Source organism: Sceloporus occidentalis, unplaced genomic scaffold (genome assembly GCF_023333645.1).
Source record: "Sceloporus occidentalis isolate IW3139 unplaced genomic scaffold, rSceOcc1.0.p SCAF_2, whole genome shotgun sequence".
Lineage (NCBI taxonomy): Eukaryota > Metazoa > Chordata > Lepidosauria > Squamata > Phrynosomatidae > Sceloporus > Sceloporus occidentalis.
Window position 1 is genome coordinate 131,681,109 of NW_028316982.1, and position 18,846 is coordinate 131,699,954.

Sequence of the window (18,846 nt, forward strand, 5' to 3'; positions counted from 1 at the left end):
GATCCCTTCTTTAAACCCACCTCCTTGCATTATTCCCTCCCGAACATACCTTTGGGGATTTTTTGTCCCCCCAATGCAATTCAGGAACTCCGCTGCCCCATGGAAGTAAGTAAATAAAAAAGTAAACAGGAAAAACTGTAACCAGGGTGCTTCGAAATAGTGAGAGGGAGGGGACAGGGAGGAGGAAGGGACACGTGGCTAGTAATCGTGCAACTGCTCCAGAAGTGACATTTTGCACCTGGGGACTTTCACGATTGCCAGGTCATTGACAGGTTTCCCCTGTGAATGAAAAGGGATGTGTTGGGGCAGCTATGAATTGGAGGTGTCATCATCTGGTGAGTATCACCAAAGCTGCTTCCTTCCCAGTGTACCCATGGTTTAAAAGCCCTGTGCAGTAACATCTCTTGTTTTCACCAAAGGATAAAGCGATCAAAGCAAAGCTCTCATGTCAGATGTTCCACATGACCAGTGCCACTGTGTAACTCTTACATTATAGACATTTATTCCTTTGATCAATTCAGTCTGAGGGAGTCATAAGAAAGGTTACTACAACAATACCGATCATTTATGATTAACAGAATTATTAACAGAACTGTTAATTGCTTATGGTAATGTCCTACATAAAATGCTTTTCTAAATATGAAGACAGGGTAGTGTTTATTGCCTCTAATCTTGCCAAAACCACTGGAACCTAGTGATGACTTGAGATATCCCTAATAAACCTAGAGAATGACTTACCTGCAATAGTTATTTTTAAAAATCCAATAAATTAACTACACACATGACATCCATACATAGGATTTTTGAACGTTTAGTGAAATTGTTCAAGCTTTATTTTCTGGTATCTTCTATACCATGGCCACTGAGAGATTTTTCCAGCCAGATCAAATCAGATTTGTATTTTGTTATTTTTTATTTCTCAAAAAGCCCAGATTATACTAGATCTCTTAGATATTAGGACAACTCTCCCTCAGAGAACAATAGCTGAAGAGAACTTTACACACAGCTATGTTTGCAACAGATCATTTCTCTATAGTGAAATATAGTAATCATCATTTGTCAGGTTCAATGTGTTTATATTGCTCATCCTAAATTGGAAAGCTACTTTGCATGCACTGGCAAAATAAATGAATAGAAAAATAAATAAATAAATAAATTCAGAATTAACTGTGTCACATTTTCTGTATATAGAGATCATTGTGAAGAAACTACAGTCTGCCCTTGACCTGCACAGGAGTTAGGGGCGCAAGACACCCGGAAAAAGCAGAAAAAACACAAGCCTAGGTCAGGAGGAGGAGAAGCATGCATGCACCATTCCAGGCCATGCTGGGTGGGGGGAGAGCACGGTCAAACCCTGAATAATCCAATTCGCAAATGTTAAACCTGTGGATATGAAGGGCAAACTGTATAGTGCCACATGTACCCTAAAAAGGGATACAGCTAGTACTTAAAGAATAGGCAGAATGTAACCTTCCAACACGTTTTTTCCCCACTAAGAATTTATTTTAGACTATAAAAAGCTTTACTATAACTTATTTTATTAGCAAAACAGCAGCGACATAGATGATCTAGAAATTAATTTCTGGGAGTCAACTCCTACAAACTGGCCTCCTTTAAGGAAAAGTTCTGAATAGTCTCCCCATTAAATTTTTTCATAAGGAGCAGGAACAAAGTGTACTGTTTATAGTGCAGCTCTGTCTACTAAGAGGAGTTAACCTATTCCAGGGGTAGGCAACCTGCGGCCCGCGGGCCGGATGCGGCCCGGCGAGGCCTTGGGACCGGCCCCAGCCCGGTCCTGCCGCCGATTGCCGCCGAGGCCTTTGGCGTCTCGCGCGAGGGGCATGGTGGGACAATTGTCTATAGAAGCCTCAGAAACATGCATTTATCTTAACATTTTTTTAAAAATCAGCAATTTTTTTCACATGTCCTCCATTTTTTATTTAAAAAGCGCCCTTCATTTGAAAATTTTGTCCTACATTTGTCCTGGTTTATTTATTTATTTAATTTTTTAAAAATTATTTAATTATAATAAATAATAATAAATAAAATTTTTATTTATATGCCGCCCTTCCTTCGATCAGGGCGGCTCACAGCAGATAAAATACATACAAATTAAAAATCATACAATTCAATAAATAAAACCAACAATAAAAAGCCCCTTAGCCCAACCTCTTGGCCACGAAAGAGGAGGGAGGCCCACAGGATATCTATTCGGGGAATGCCTGTTGGAATAGGAAGGTTTTAAGGTCCTTCCTAAATTGGGCCAGGGTGGTAGACGAGCGGAGCTCTGTGGGCAGCGCATTCCAAAGGGCTGGGGCAGCTATGGAAAACATCCTCCGAGAAGTGGAGGCTAACCTAGCCCCAGGCACCTTCAGTAGCTGCTGCCCAGACGTTCTGAGGGTGCGAGGCGGAATGTATGGGGAGAGGCGGTCCTTTAGGTATCCTGGGCCCAAGCCATTTAGGGCTTTATAGGTAATTACCAACGCCTTATATTGAGCTCGGAAACGAATGGGCAGCCAGTGGAGGTCTTTCAAAATCGGTGTTATATGGCTGGTCCTGGGAGCACCAGTGACCAGCCGGGCTGCCATGTTCTGTACCATTTGCAGTTTCCGAGTTTGGTATAAGGGTTGCCCCATGTAGAGTACGTTGCAGAAATCCAATCTCGAGGTTACCAGAGCATGTACAACAGTTTCAAGGTCCCTCTGGGCCAGGTATGGACGCAGCTGGCGAATCAGCCGAAGCTGATAGCAGGTGCTCTTGATCGTCGCATTCACCTGAGCTGTCAGGTGAAGCGACGAGTCAAGAAGCACCCCCAGACTGCGGATGGAGTCCTTCACAGGGAGCGTGACCCCGTTCAGGACAGGTGGAACCACCGCCATTCCTGGACCAGGAGAACCTATCACTAGTACCTCCGTTTTTTCTGGATTCAGCTTGAGTCGGTTTTCCCTCATCCAGCCCATTACTGACTCTAGACAGGCCACGAGTGGAGAGACGCCATCCCCAGTCACTGCATCAGTCGGAGACATAGAGAAAATGATTTGGGTGTCATCAGCGTACTGATAACCCCGCGCCCCATGTCTCCGGATGATCTCTCCCAGCGGTTTCATGTAAATGTTAAATAGCATGGGAGACAGAATGGCTCCTTGAGGGACCCCAGTTTTAAGGGCCCTCTCATCGGAGCACACGTCTCCCAGCTGCACCATCTGGGACCTCCCGGAGAGGTAGGACCGGAACCACTGGAGCGCAGTGCCCCCGATTCCCACCTCTGCCAGGCGCCCCAGAAGGATACCATGGTCTATGGTATCGAAAGCCGCTGAGATGTCCAAGAGCACCAACAGGGACACGCTTCCCCTGTCGATGCCCAGACGGAGATCATTGACCAAGGCGACCATGGCCGTCTCAACCCCGTAACCCGTCCGGAAGCCAGTTTGAAATGGGTCCAGATTTATTTATTTTATTTATTTTTTGGCTTCGGCCCCCCAGTTGTCTGAGGGACAGCAAGCCGGCCCCCGGCTCAAAAGGGTTGCCTACGCCTGACCTATTCATTGGTGGGTCCTTCTCCACAAGCTGAGAATACAAGTTTTGTATATTTTGGAGAAAAGTTTCAAAAAGATTCTTTTGTTCCTAAAATGTTTTTGCAGGAAAAAATTTGAAGTTGGTGAAGTAATTGTTGTCGCTGTTATTAACTGTAATCAAGTTGACTTTGATTTATGTCAACTGTATGAAACAGAGACCTCCAAGTCCTCCTATCCTAGCACTGCTCAGCTCTTTCAGACTCGATTCAGTCTATCTATTTGTAATCTTCTTTTCCTACATCCTTCTATTGTCTTTTCTAGCTATTTATTTTTTATCATGATATGTTCAAAGTAGGACAGTCTCAGTTTATTCATCTTGGCTTCTAGGGAGAGTTCAGGTTTGATTTGCTTTACAGACCATTTGTTTATTTTTAGCAGTCCATGGTATTTGCAAGACTCTTCTCCAGGACCACACCTTAAATGAGTTGATTTTCCTATCCACTTCCTTCACTGTCCATCTTCCACAACCATATACAGAAATGGGAAATACAATGGCATGGAGAAGCCTAACCTAGTATTCAATGATATATCTTTGCACTTAAGGATCTAGATTGGTTCCTTCATAGATGCGCTCCGACTCCAAGGCTTCTTCTGATTTCTTGACTGCAGCCTCCATTCTGATTGACTGAACCAAGGTATGGAAAAACCTGTCTTATTTCATTGTGTTCATCATTCATTCTAAAGTTGTCTAAGTCATCTGTGGTCATTATTTTTGTGTGTGAAGCAATACACATTATTGCATCAACAAACATAAAAACTATTCTAACAACATTAAATTCAGAGTTCAACATTACCAAGCTGCACCACTGTGCTCTGCTCCACTTCTTGACTATTCTCAACCATAGACCTCAACAAGACTACATGTGAAAGAGGTGATATGATAGCCTTGTTTAAATATTTGAAGAGGTGTCATATTGAGACTGGAGCGAGCTTGTTTTCTGCTGCTCCAGAAAATAGGACCCAGAGCAATGGATTCAAACTACAGGAAAAGAGATTCCACCTCAATATTAGGAAGAACTCCCTGAGAGTAAGAGCTGTTCAAGAGTGGAACACACTCCATTGGAGTGTAGTGGTGTCTCCTTCTTTGGAGGTCTTCAAATAGAGGCTGGATGGTGCTTTGATACAGTGCTCCTGCATGGCAGGGAATTGGACTGGATGGCCCTTGTGGTCTTTTTCTGTAGATCGAACTTCACACAAGTTAATTTAGTGATTTCCCCAACCCTAATTCTATATACGATTCTATGAAATGTTTCCTATAAACTCCATTTATAAGTTTTAAGAATAAAGGGGAATGTTGTAATCAATTTTCTCAAATGAAAAATGTTAAGCTGTTATACTATGGATTTTTTTTAAATAAAAAAGGAAACTTGAAATATTTGCTGAATTGAAACCCAGACTAATTTGTCTAAAAGAGTCTTCAACGTGAATGTCAAAATGTTAACCAAATCATATTTTAACATGTCCTGCTTTCCTTATCCCATCCTGAAACTACAGCTAAATTTGCAAACCCCTTTTCCCATTCAGATTTATCTTTCAAATTTCGAGTCCTTCCTGTTTCATATGTTAACTCAACACTCCTGGCAGTGCATTATTGCCCCCTTATGCCTATTTCTGATTAGTGCAGTTGGTGAATGGTTTTCAAGGTCCTTCCCACTTAGCTGAGTAGCAGCAGATGTTCTGGCATAGTTCATTATAGCTGAAGAATCATACGGGTCTGAAAAATTAGAAAGCACTTATATACCAAACCTATCCCTGTGTGTCACTAAGAGGCAGGGTATAGGTGGATCCTATCCCACAAAATATAATTTAAAAACTAGCTTGTTGATTCTGTTGGGGTATAGGTACACTGAATTACATTACATAATCAAAAATGAAAGACAACTGGACTGAATTCAATGCCTTCAGGAAGCTTTCATAAGATGAGACCCTGGAGACATTTGTGCAAGTACACAGATTCACTTAAACTTGTTATCCTGCTCTTATATTCTTCTTCATTTATACTGACACGTGAACCATCCAGTGCATGCAACACTGGTGCAGTACTGAGCTAAATACATTGGTTATCTTCCATTACACCAATGTAGCAAGCATATAAGTATCCTATACAGATAATATTTGTGGAGATACAGAGATGTGGCCCAGTCTACATTACAGTGAGCCCTTGGTATCTGGTGGGGTTTTGATTCCAGGATTCCCCATAGATACCAAAACCTGTGGATATTCATGTCCTATTAAATACAATGGAATAGTAAAACGGTGTCCCTTATACAAAATTGAAAAATCAAAATTTGCCTTTTGGAATTTATATTTTTCGGAATATTTTCAATCTGTGGATGGTTGAATCTGTGGATAGGAAATCCATGGATTTGGCATGCCACAGAATGGCATGATCTGTGTGACAATATATTCTGCCACCATCATCTTTTTCCTGGAGGCGAAAACCAGTGATGACATGTTGTAGAAATGTACACATATTCAATATTAGTTTAGACAGAATTTTAACTGCTAGTTTCAGTGTCTATGCACCTAGGCAGGCTGTACTTTGCATTTATTAGATTCCCACCTCTGTCCCTACTGGTCAGACAACAGTGATGTTACAAAACAGCAATATCATTATTAATGACTGGTTATCAGCACAAATCTAACAGCAAAAGCACACGTGATGGTGGTGAAAGAGTGGGAAAAGCCTGGCAGAAATACAGAATTACAATTGTCTGCCAGGCCAATCAACGTAACAATGCTCAATAAACCCATTGATAAGCAATAATAAAGACAGCAGTAACAGAGATGAACTGCAAAATACCAATTACATTCTGGCTAGGTAGCAGAGACTACTACCTAGCAGAGTGCAATGATCAATTTTTCAAATGGACAGAAGAACCTATTCCTGCTAGAGAAACTTGAGCAAACGTTTTAAGTAAATTATAACAACTTTCATCATGCAGATTGTGAGAACAATCAGGTTAGTTAGTGGATCGCAGATTATCTACTATACATTGCTAGTGAAATATTTTTACTAATTGCGTAGTTGCAATGTAATAATTTTCACACAAGTTAATTTAGTGATTTCCCCAACCCTAATTCTACTGTGATTCTGCACACATTCTAAAATAAACCTTCAATAGTCATTATATTTCAAGATACCAACATTATCTCACAGTGTATTACTTTGGGGCTATGTGTGCATGCATGCATGTGTGGTTTGCAAGTCTGCACCCTGACAGCCAAGCTATAAGCACACAAATAGACTGGGGATAGAGGAAAGATTTCAATTAATCTGTTTTTAAAAAATCTTGTAAGCAGAAAAATAGCACAAAGAAAATACCTTAAGATCTCGCCTTTCCAGGTGCAAAAGCTCAGCGCCTCGGATGTCATGGCTGATGAAGATTTCTTTGTACTCTCCCAAACTGAGCAGATCCAGCCAAGCAGCAACTTCATCTGTGCCCCATTTCTGAACTACCAAAGTTAAGAGCAGAACCCCCTTAATTTCTACATGCTCAACTGCATTACAAGCAAAGGTTAGGCCATAGAGTGTGGAAAATAGAACAATGCAGTGACAGCGTAAGTCAACTATATTGTTGGATGGGAAAGAGTAGCTTCTTTTTCATGCAAGTTACTGATAAGGAAAATGTATGTTAAAAAAAGAACAGGCCAATCTGCATTGCAGCCATGCTTTCAGCTTTAGCATCAAAGCTATCAAGCCCCTAAACATCAACTAATTCATTTGTAACCATATTAGCATCTGTAATGCAAAGTCTGTGCATATTCCATATACACTATGGTTTACTGGTTACAGTGTAAGTTGGAAAAATTAGTACTCATAAAAACATAAACAACTTCAGTTCTTCATTCAGCAAATGCTCTATTAATCCCATTATTTTAAAGTTCTGTCAACGTTGTTCTCTAAGGTTAGTTGCCCACAATAAGCTTGAAGAAGAAGTTTAATAAGTAGGAATATATAAGCTATTGTTTTGTTTTCACGTATTTCATTTTTTACTATTTCACTTGTGGCACATGAAATATGTTGTCGTTCTTGATGTTGTGTGGCCTCAAGTCATTTCCAATGTGTAAGTCCTAAGGTGATAAATCACAGAGTTTTCTGAGGCTGAGAGTAAGTAATTTGCCCAAGTCACCCAGTGAGTTTCCATGGATGGACATGGGTTTGATCCCTGGTCTCCAGAGTCATAACCCAACACTCAAACCACTATGTTACACTGGCTCCATGATATATGTTAGCAACAGCCAATTCATTAATAGTTTCAGTTAAGTTACATTTATCAACAAATTACTAGGTTTAGTTTTGTTCTTTGGTTTAAATTTGGGAGTGGGAAAATGCTTGCTAGAAGAAACTGGTATCAGATTACTGTAATAAACAGCAGTGAGGTACCATGTGCATTCTCAATATCAATGAAGAAAGAGGGCAATGAAATACAATAAAAAGACTCATAGTTAGCAATTATTTTCAAAAAACATAGTACATGAAAGCAAGTTTGCTTATGCTAAAACACTGGCTTTCTAACTTTCTAGGAACTCTTTGCATGTTGTTTTATCTGTCAAGAAAACCAGATCACATCAAAGAATTCTGGGCAAAGGTATATGGTTATATTAATATGCAGTACTATTAAGGCTTTGGGTCCTTGCACTTACTACTACTAAATTGAGCCTACATTGTGGAAAACACACAACCTTTATCTACAGCTGTACATTATAGTGGAAGTTCAGCAGCAGAAGTCAACCTGTTGGCCACGAGAGACCTTTTCAGTGAGGAACATCTGATAAGCTTCCAAGGAATTCCAGTGTTTGCTGAGACATATTTTGAAAACCAATGTCTCAAGATTAGAGAGGAAACAAATAATTCACTTCACCACAAATCAGTAAGAGATATATGATATTATCTCAGCAGCAAACAATACAAAAGTCATTTATGTATCAGCATGTCTCCAGAGTGCACCTGCAAGTCAAATCCTAAGTCAACCTGTAACAAGATTCCCTTATACTCAAAGCTTAATAGGGTAAGCAGGTTATGATCTGAACGTGTAGTGAAAGATGCAAAGCCAATTGTTTTCCCCAAAGCAATTTTTTAAAAAGCATACCAGGCTGAGGGCTTGTCTTTTGCTTTTGAATCTTTTCCTTTTTAAACTTTGGCACTATGCGAAATACTGTGCTTCTGTTATTTCTTTTGGCATATTCCAAAGGAGGATCCTAAGAATGAAAGGAAATAGTTCTTAAAAATTTACTTTATTTTTAATTCAACATTATTTATATGCTGAATGCAAACAAAAGTTCACAGCTCAAAATTTAAAAATAATACAATAAACCACAATATCTAAATACATAAATACTTAATACGTAATGAATACACCAGAGAAGCTCTGATGAAAAGCAAAGCTTTTAAAATCCAGAAAGATAATTCTTCAGAATAGGATAGCATGAACAAAGAGATAGAGATGCCCAAAGGTTATTCCATAAAGGTGTTATGTAAATTAAGCAAAAAAAGGAGGGGGGAGGGATATTTGCACATAAAAACTTATCTTTTTTAAAAGATAGAATGCAGATCCCTTATAATTCTTAATACTGTTTCCTCTAGGCTTTCAAGTGGAAGTAGAGAAAGTGGAGCCCTCGTTCAGCATGCACCCATTTTGCAACCCACTATCCTCAGGTACATCCCTACATCTGCTTGACCTGGTGGTTTTTGGACAACTATTTGGCCCCCAAATGGCTCCAAAAATCCTAACACTGCCCCCAATGCTGTCAGATTTGTCCTTTTACTCATGTCAGAACCATTAGTGCTTGGAGAAAAGGCCAAAGATCAGCAGAAAGAGGAATGGCAGTTGACATGTCACTTCTGGGAGTTGACAGGTTAGTGTAGCCCACTAGAGGTGTGTGTGTGGAGGGGGGGGGGAATTGGTCCCCATTCCCTATGCAGCTCACCCCACTGTAGAAAAAAGTATTCACTTTGCTGTGAGAGTGGGTATGCATCTGATCCTGGAGACAGTATGCAGCCATTGTAACTTGCATTCTCTGGCTTTTTCTAAGCTCCTTAATGTCATCTAAGATGGCATCACTACATCATGTGGTAGCAAATTCTGCAATTTAAAATGTGCGTCATAGGAAAAACAACACGTATGAAGAAGTATTTCTTTTTATCTATCGTCAATCTACCACTATTCAGCTTCATTGGATAACCATGAGTTCTTTTATTATAGAGAAAACCTATTCCTATTTCTTTTTAGCCCCCACTATAATACCCCTTATCTTTTTTTTCTAAGTTACAAGTCTCTCAATGCTCTAAACTCATTGTATATTTGCCCCCCCCCCAACTTTTTTTAACCACAGAAGTGAACAATTTTTGGGTGAGGTTGATGGAGAGATTTTTTGCCTCTAACTGCAGGCCATGCTGAGCACTGAAATTGTTAAGAACAAAGAGGTGAAGGAAGCAAAGCAGAAAGAGCATTAACAACTTTTTAAAAATAGAAAGCATCAAAACTGAAAGCGATAGAACATCAACTTCTGGTGCTAATTTTTTTGAGGGTTTTCATAAGTCCCACCCCGTGACCAACCTATTTAAAGACATAAACAATAAATTGCTGCTCCTGGTGATTATCAGGAGTGGACCCCCAATTTTTTCAATGTTGGGTGTTCAAGGCTGCAAAAAAGGCCTTTGATTTTTCCATGTGGTCTACAGTCCATGTTCTATATTTTCCCTAGTTTAACTGCTCTTAACGTGCAGTGACAAAACTATACACAGTATTACAAGTGTGAGTGCACCATAGATGAGAAATGTATTATGATACTGTATTACAAATACGATTATGAATATTATCAGGGGTTATTGTAAGCTTTAGCAGTAATTTACAGTACTCTGTAAAAATAGCAACATATGGAAAGATGAACATAATCTACACAGGTCAGTTTTAGGGTGACATTGTAATTTAATTTACTCAACTAATAAATGAAAAGCAAGTGTGAATTTCACCCACCTCATCATCATTTAATTGTAGAACATGACAGAGCCAAGGAATTTCAGCAAGCTTCCTTAATTCAGTCTCCAAACTTTGAACAGCTGTTGAGAGCAGCTCTTCATGAAGAGATTCTAGCTGCTACCGAAAGAGATCACAATGTCTTATCAGCTTTGTTTAGAAGAAGGATTATAAGGAATATCTTACTGCCAGCTTCTACAGTTTGCCCTCCATGTCCACAGATCCACAGACTCAAGCATACACAGCTTGAAAATATTTGAAAAAATTATAAATTCCAAAAAGCAAAGCCTGATTTTGCCATTTTATATAAGGGCCAGCATTTTACTATGCCACTGTATTTAATGGCACTTGAGCATTCATGGATTTTGGTATCCTCGGGGGGTGGGGAGTCTGGAACAGATACCCCATGGATATCACGAATCCAGACAGAAACTTTAGCTCTGAAACAGAGGACATGTCTGGGAAAAGGAATACATAGTGTAGTTCTAGCTATCATGTCACACCTCAGTCTTCTCATCCCCAAGCTAAACATACCCAGCTCCTTAAGTCATTCCACATAAGGCTTCTGTGCTGGTCTATGACCATAGTAAAGATAAACTGAACTGAACTGAACTCATAAGGCTTGGTTATTTATCATCTTGGTCATTCTTCCCTGGACACATTCCAGCTTTTTGATATCCTTCCTGCACGGTAATGCTCAGAACAGGGCATGTATTGCAGGCAGGATCTGACCAAAGCAGAATGGAGTGGCACTACTACTTCCCCTGATCTGTACAATATACTCCTGTACTCTTGTTGATGCAGCCCAGAATTGCATAGGCTTTTTTTTTTAGCTTTTATATCACACTGTTGACTCATGTTTACCCCTCTACTACTTACCTCTACTAAGACCCACTAGATTTTTTTGACATGTACTGTTTTCAAGCCAGGTGTCACCCATCCTATGTTTATGTATTTTATTTTTATTGCCTAGAAGCAGTAGCTTAATTTCTATTCAAATTCATTTTGTTAATTTTAGCCCAGGTCTCGAACCTGTCAAGGTTATTTTGATCCTGTCCTCTGGAGGATTAACTACCTCCTCCCACTAATCACTTCTTGCCAGGATGAAGAGCAACAATCAGTGAGCATTTCTGGGTTCTCTTGATCAAGCAATTAGAGATCCACCTAACAGTACCACTGTTTAGACCGCAGTTCTCAAAGAATATAATTGTCTCAAAGATTATCATGGGGGACCTTGCCAAAAGCCTTACTGAAATCAAAATATACTAAATCTACAACACTGTCCAATCTAACAAGTTTCAACACTGTCAAAAACTTTCTTATTCTATCAGTTGTTGTAATGGACAAAAGAAATCACACTCCTTTTATGAGAACTGATCAACTCTTATCATGTTACTGCTACTTCATATTTGCCTAGACCATCATCAGGAACTGCTGATTTATGCAGAGACACTTTCTCCTTAAACCTGGTCCCATCAGGAAAGGCTCTGCCAATGAACTTATGTTCATCTTAACTACACAACGCCACCCGAATAACTACCATAATGGAATTAATTGCCTGTTAAGCATCCCTTATATGTTTTTTTCTGTTAACTCATATATCCTGGGTCTGTCTGAACATTTTATTGTTGTTGTTGATTTAGTATTTGTGGAACTGAAATAAATAAAAGTTAAAAAAGACTATAGGCCATGTTTAGATTTGCATTCACATTTAAAAGAAGTAAGGTAGGTGGAAATCCCTGCACATCCCTGATGTTAGTTTCCATCAAAATAATGAGTAAAGTGAACAATTAAAACACTGTTCTTATCAACACCTTACCAAAGGAGCCCTTCCTATTAACAAGGATTCAGTTTCATCATGCAGTGCCTTCAAATTGACAGCTACTTCAAGTGCTGTGCTTCTGGTGAGACTCTGTGAGAAGGAAATAATGAAGGTAAAAACAAGCTATTGTGATATCTACATTGCTATAAGCATAAAATGGGGGGGGGGGGGGAATCAAAATAAATCTAAATAGCTAGCATGCTATAGTGGTCTGAGTGTTGGACTAGGACTCTGGAGAGCAGGGTTCGAATTCCCACTCAGCCATGGAAACCCACTGGATAACCCTGGGCAAGTCACACTTTCTCAGCCTCAGAAAACAGCAAGACATAGTCTCTCAAGCCTTAGAGGAAGAGAAGAGAAAACCACCCCCCTGAACAAATCTTCCCAAGAAAACCTTGTGATAGGCTCCCCAACTTAGGGTTGCCATAAGTCAGAAATAACCTGAAGTCGTAAATGACTTGAAGGCATACAACAAGAAAGCTTTTCCTATGGGAATGTGGATAGGGTTTTCACATTTTTAAAAACATTTTTAATGAAAGCGTGCCTAACAACATTTAAAACAACTAAAGACATTGTAATGGATAATAGAAAGCTCACATTCTTAGTCTGACTAATTGCTGTATTGGGGGTCAGAAAGCACATTTCCTGCATGACAGAAAGGCTAGTGAGTGTGGGGGATTTCAATAAACCTTCCTGTACTGATTAAACTCTAGGTTTCAGGTGCATGTTGAAGATAAAGAATATTTTAAATCTATATAGCAATGAATTTGAGAAAAACTGTCCAAGTGTAAGTTGTTACTGTTTTATTTATTTTAGACATTATTTTCCTTTACCTCAGCTACAAAATTTCCCTTTACCTCAGGAAATCTGAGACTGGCTTTGTTTAAGGCATGGGAACATGCATTTACAGCATGAGCTAGTTCTTGTTCCAACAAGGTGTGTATTTTTGCAGCTTCACAGATCCTGTAAGAATTGAGGACAAAGAAAAGAGAGGGAAATTAGGAATGCATTGTCTATTGATCAGCTGTCTGAAAATAGAAATCTACACCATCAATAATTGTTTTGTAAGCATACAGCACCCAAACCAGCCATTTCTAGCAATATATAGAATTAACAAAAATTCTCAGATACAATGGCGGGATACAGACCGCCCAAAAAGGGCGGTCTATCCGCACCTTGTTTTGCTGCGTGTGGGAGCTGTAGCGGACAAACTGTGTGGCTTCCTTGCACAGCAAAAAGAACCTGAAAAAAGCGGGTTCTTCTTGCGGTGCAATTGTGACGCCACAGTGCACCAATGGTGCACTTGCGGTGTCACAATGACGCCAGGATGTGCAGACACTAAGTGTCCGTTGCATCAAAATGGCCACGCCCATGTGTACAGGGCGCCACCATTTTGATGCCCTCGTCACGTGCTAGAGGCGAGGCACGTATGGGCGGTGCACCCTCGGCCAACCCCTAGCACATGATGAGGGCACACTTTAGGCCCGTGTGGAGAGGGCCAACATCTCCCAGGATGGTCCTGCCACTGGGCTGGATGAGGCAGTTCACTTGGGAGACAGGGTAAATTCACTATTAGCAAACTAATCAAGATGAATTATGAATTAAAAAATTAATTAAGAGGAAGTAGTCAAGGAGTGCATGAACAAATGGGCACAGAATGTGGGATACACTATACAACTGGAACAGTGGGAAAGAACATAGTTTAGAGGAGTAAGGTTTACACTGAGTTCTGACCTGAAAGGAAATTGCTATAAGATGTTTCATATATGGCCCTGACACTAGAAAAGCTATCAAGAATGGCTAAATGATCTTATAATAAAGGTTGGAAATGTGCAGATAATGTGGGATCCTTTTACCATGTGTTGTAGTCTTGCAGAAAAGCAAAGGTGTATTGGATCAGAACTCATAAAACAAACCAAGAAATTTTTAAAAGAAAATGGCAATTGAAACCAGAATCATACCTTCATAGCAGCACAAGAAAAATGTATACTGAAAACATGTGATTTAGTGGAGACGGACTAACTAACAACACTAATAAAGAAGAAGACATCACAGAACTTTGAAAAGGGTTGGCAAATGTTATACAGTGGAGCGTTACCTTATGCGGGGGATCTGTTCTGGACCCACCTGCATTAGGTGAAAAATGCATATGCTTGAGCCCCATTAAATATAATGGTGCTTGTGCTCGCGGCGCGGGAGAGCATGTATGCCACAGGAACATGTGCCATTCATTATTTTGCTGCGCGGCTTTATTGGCTATAGTGCACCCACGTATGGTGCAGGCGCACTGTAATTATTTGTGGCAGATAAATGGAGAATCATACCAATAAAGGAGATATTAAATTAGATAATAAATTTATGTAACCAATAGTTCTTTTTAGTAGAAGCGGAATATTAAAAATACACAGAATGAGAATGGAAAGTTATAACAAAGATAACCAGTAGCTGAAGGATAAGAAGTCATAGTTTTAATAATAATAATAATAATAATAATAATAATAATAATAATAATAATTTATTTATAGCCCGCCCAATCACAAGGAATCCAGGCGGGTTACAACAGTAAAAATAAAGATAATAAAATAAAATACAATAAATAAATAAAATACAATAAAATTAAAGAGAGCGAAGTGAGTACATTCACAGTTAGGCCTGATGGAAGTTGGGCCTCTCTTTTTAATTTCCTCCCAGGTCTGATGGTGATGTCATGGAGGGAGGGCTCTTCTTCTTGAGGCAAGGATTTTATTTTAATTAATTTTAATTTAATTCTTCTCATTAAATTTAAGAGAAGAATTGGTGGACAGAGTGACATAAGTCACAGTAAATGGGGAGTAGAACTAGGTAGGGAATATATTTGTATATATTTAATATATTTGTTAAATGTCCTTGTCTTTATTTGTTAGATAGAATAGTTTGTATGTAGCTATCAAAGTATCTGTTTGTGAAAAATGCAACAAATTTTTGTTGCATTATGTTATTATGTATTACAAGTCAGTAAAAATATTTTTAAAAACCAAACTGAAAAACCAAAAGTTTTAAAAAATGAAACAAAAACAGAACTTAGTACTAAATAGAAATGTTAGTATTGTTATTGTTGTTAAAATTTTAAAATGTTTTCAAATAAAAAGTGGAATAATGGTACTATAAAGTAAATAAAACATATAAACACAATGTTGTTCTAAAGCACTTGCTACCAGATTCTTTCTTTCAATTAGTCTTAAAGGAGCATACTTTTAATAGGTTAAGTGTAAAGACTGGTAGTTGTTCCAATACTTTGAATAGCAAAAACAAAATCATGGTCAAACAATATCTCTTTGATTTTAATGACTGACTTTTCTCAAGACTAAGAATTGATGGATGAGATCCAAAAAAGAGGCATAACTACAGTATAATGGCTACACTCTACCTCCTGTTTCAATCCCTGAAATCCACCTCAAAAGTCAGTCAATTGCCCCAAGTGATGGACATCTTGTGGTGCTGGTGAGTAAGGTGCTGCAAGATGTGACCAGCTAATGAGCAACAGTGCAAGAAAGAATTGTAACAAGACCCCATAAGAGTCCCTGTTTCTGCTCCTCACATCATTGCTCACTTGAAGGAGTAATGCTCACTAGTGCTGCAGATCTCCACCAGCTGACTGGCTTTTGAGGAGGATTTCAGGGGCATTATGATTATTCCAGTGGTTTCACAATTGTAAATGTGTGTAGGCAATAGTTACACAACTTTATTATTGACTAACAGGATGCCAGCCAATGTCTTTCATATTACAATATCCCCATTTTTAGAATATGACACTAAAACATTCTGCCATCTCACCCTGTCCACAATACCTGGTAATCAGTTCTTCAGCGGCCTGAGAACACAGCTGGATCTGTAAAGCCTCTTCTTCAGTAGCTAGTTCTACAGCCTGTTGAGGGTATAATGGTGACCTCACAACTGGTTTGCAGGAATCACACTTCTGTTTGTCTTCCCAGGACTTTAGAGTGCTCTCAAAAGCCTGTTTAGAATTGAAGTATGGTCATCGTTCACACATCGGTTCATAATTTACTTTAAAATAATGATTCAGTTTACTTAATTAATTTGTATAATAACTAGTAACGCAAAGACTAACAAAAAAGATCTCATTTTGTAAATGTAGAGATGATCAAATTAGCACTGGTGACCAGACAGATGGGACTTACACATCCACCTAAAACCCACTTAGATACACAGACAATGATGAAGAGTACTGATCAGTTTTAATAATAATAATTAATAATAATTTGTTTTATTTATATACCGCTATTCGAAAGATCATAGCGATGAACAGCAAGTAAGCTAATTTGCCCCCAATAGTCTGGGTACTCATTTTAGCTCCCTCCTCGGAAGGATGCAAGCCTGAGTCAAGCTTGGGCCCTTTTGCTGGTCTTGAACTCGCAACCTTGTGGTTTTGAGTGAATGGCTGCAGTGCAGGCATTTAACCACTGCGCCACCAGGGCTTTAATACCATTTCATATTTCATGCACAGAAACATACATGCATGGATGTTCTACAATACCTAAAAGTGCAGATTTCAGCTAACCTATTTTTTTGCATGTTTTTTCCTCTGTGAAACTGAAATAAATCCCAAATAAAGGTAATTTATACAGAAGATGTTATATATTAGACAAAATATCTTCTCCATACATACCCTGTCTCGTGTTAGCATCTGCGCTCTGTTTTTATGCACAATTTTGATAATTCCTGGGGGCTGGATCCATGCCTCGCCATCTACTTGCACTGGGACTCCTTCATCTCCAAGTATGGTGATTTTTACTGACCGGCACTGAAAGAGAGTAAACAAATGTTAATGGAGATGAATATGTTCACATGGCAATTCTCATGAAGACGTGTTGTTATTAGCACTTATGGCTCCTGTCCAGATAAACCTCAAGGGCAAAGAGCTATTACATTTTGGCATTTATGATGATTTGTTACACACTTAAGATGAAAAGAAAAAGTCAACACATGGTTCATCTGTACTTTAACAGCCTCAGGAACTATAACGGCAGCTCATTTCTTTGCTCCTGGAGCAACACGTACCTGGGCTATCCTGTGATGCTGTAGCTTGATAACACGAGAAACTGCCATCTGCATGCTACCAAAAACTGCAACAACCTCCAAGATTTTATCATCGAATGATGGTGCTCCAAATATCTGTTGGGGAGGGGAGAAGGAAGCATCAGTTTGGCTGATGGAAACCTTTAGGCAAGCTCAGTCTTGAATTTTGTCCATTGTGATCTGTAATTTATCAACCGCACTTAAATACCTACATACCAGTACCAATGTAAGTTTAGACTAGTACCTGTTTATAGTCAAGCCTATACATAATTATTTTATAAACACCAATGAAGAATTAGAGCATTTGGTATGCAATGCAGATTATAACGTCAAAGACAACATGAGCACATTTAAGGCTGATAGAAACCTTTCGAAGTAGGGGAATGGAAATATATATGCATCAGAATATTGTGGCTATTCAAAATGTATCCAAATAAAAAATGTCATTAATATTAAAGAAGCTGTTTATAGCAGATGGTCATTTTCACTTGCTTATTTCAGAAATTGATACACTTCAGATTCTCAAAAGGGACAGAAAGACCTTTGTAGGAAGTTGAACATTGTGGCTAGATAAATATACCTGTCCCTTCCATAATCTCAGGTTTACTGCTGTTTCTGCACCCTGTCTATGGGTGCATCTACATTGAAAAAAGAATGCAGTTTGGCACCACTAACTGCCATAATTTAATCCTACAGAATCGTTGGATTTGTAGTTTTGTGAGGCACCAGCAGTCTTTTTCAGAGAAGGCTAAAGATGTTGTAAAACTATAAACCTCAGGATTCCATAGGATAGAGCTACAGCACTTAAAGTGGAGTCAAACTGCATTATTTCTACAGTGTAGATACACTCTGTCTCACCACACATACACAAGTACAGTACTATGCTGTTATTCTAGCTGGGAAGAAGCTTTGATCCCACCTTGCAACAATTGTTTGTTCACCGTACAGTAAGAATTTCTTTTCTTTTCTTTCTAGCCTATTTTTCTCCTAATATAGAATCCAAAGTGGCTCATAATGTAGGTTAAATCAGAACAGCTAAAACAATTTGTGGTACAAAAATTAAAAAACATCAAAGAATCAATACAATTACAATATTTATTTTAAAACACATAAAACACACTTTACATATAAAAAACAGCACACCCATTGCACACCCATTTTCATCAGAATCATTTAAAGAACGAAGGCCTGTTTAAATAAGGTAGTGGTCCCCAAATTGTGCTCTTTAAAGGATTTTGGACTTCAGCTCCCAGAATCCCAGACTATTGGCCAAAATGGCTGAGGCTTCTGGGAGATGAAGTCCCAAAAATCTCTAAAGGGCACAGTTTGAGGACCGCTGAAATAAGGTGTTAAACCTTTTGAGATCTAGGGCAAACACTGTGCCTCTTTTGAA

At 39.0% G+C, this 18,846-nt stretch overlaps 1 protein-coding gene across 13 annotated transcripts in view; it reads right to left on the reverse strand.

The window, feature by feature from the left end:
• DGKH (diacylglycerol kinase eta) overlaps window positions 1-18,846 on the reverse strand; it is a 127,123-nt gene that overhangs the window by 14,696 nt on the left and 93,581 nt on the right. For 7 of the 13 annotated variants that reach the window (XR_016280127.1, XR_016280126.1, XR_016280125.1 and 4 more), the window contains exons 22-29: window positions 17,436-17,549; window positions 17,044-17,178; window positions 16,205-16,371; window positions 13,211-13,340; window positions 12,375-12,467; window positions 10,556-10,675; window positions 8,669-8,777; window positions 6,901-7,031 (exon numbers count right to left, since the gene is read on the reverse strand). Coding sequence is in view for 10 of the 13 variants with exons in the window: in XM_089511023.1 (XP_089367149.1) it covers window positions 6,901-7,031; window positions 8,669-8,777; window positions 10,556-10,675; window positions 12,375-12,467; window positions 13,211-13,340; window positions 16,205-16,371; window positions 17,044-17,178; window positions 17,436-17,549 (999 nt within the window). In the remaining 3 variants the exon portion in view is untranslated. The remainder of the gene's footprint in view (window positions 1-6,900; window positions 7,032-8,668; window positions 8,778-10,555; window positions 10,676-12,374; window positions 12,468-13,210; window positions 13,341-16,204; window positions 16,372-17,043; window positions 17,179-17,435; window positions 17,550-18,846) is intronic. The other 6 variants (XM_089511026.1, XM_089511027.1, XM_089511028.1 and 3 more) reach the window with 4 other exon arrangements.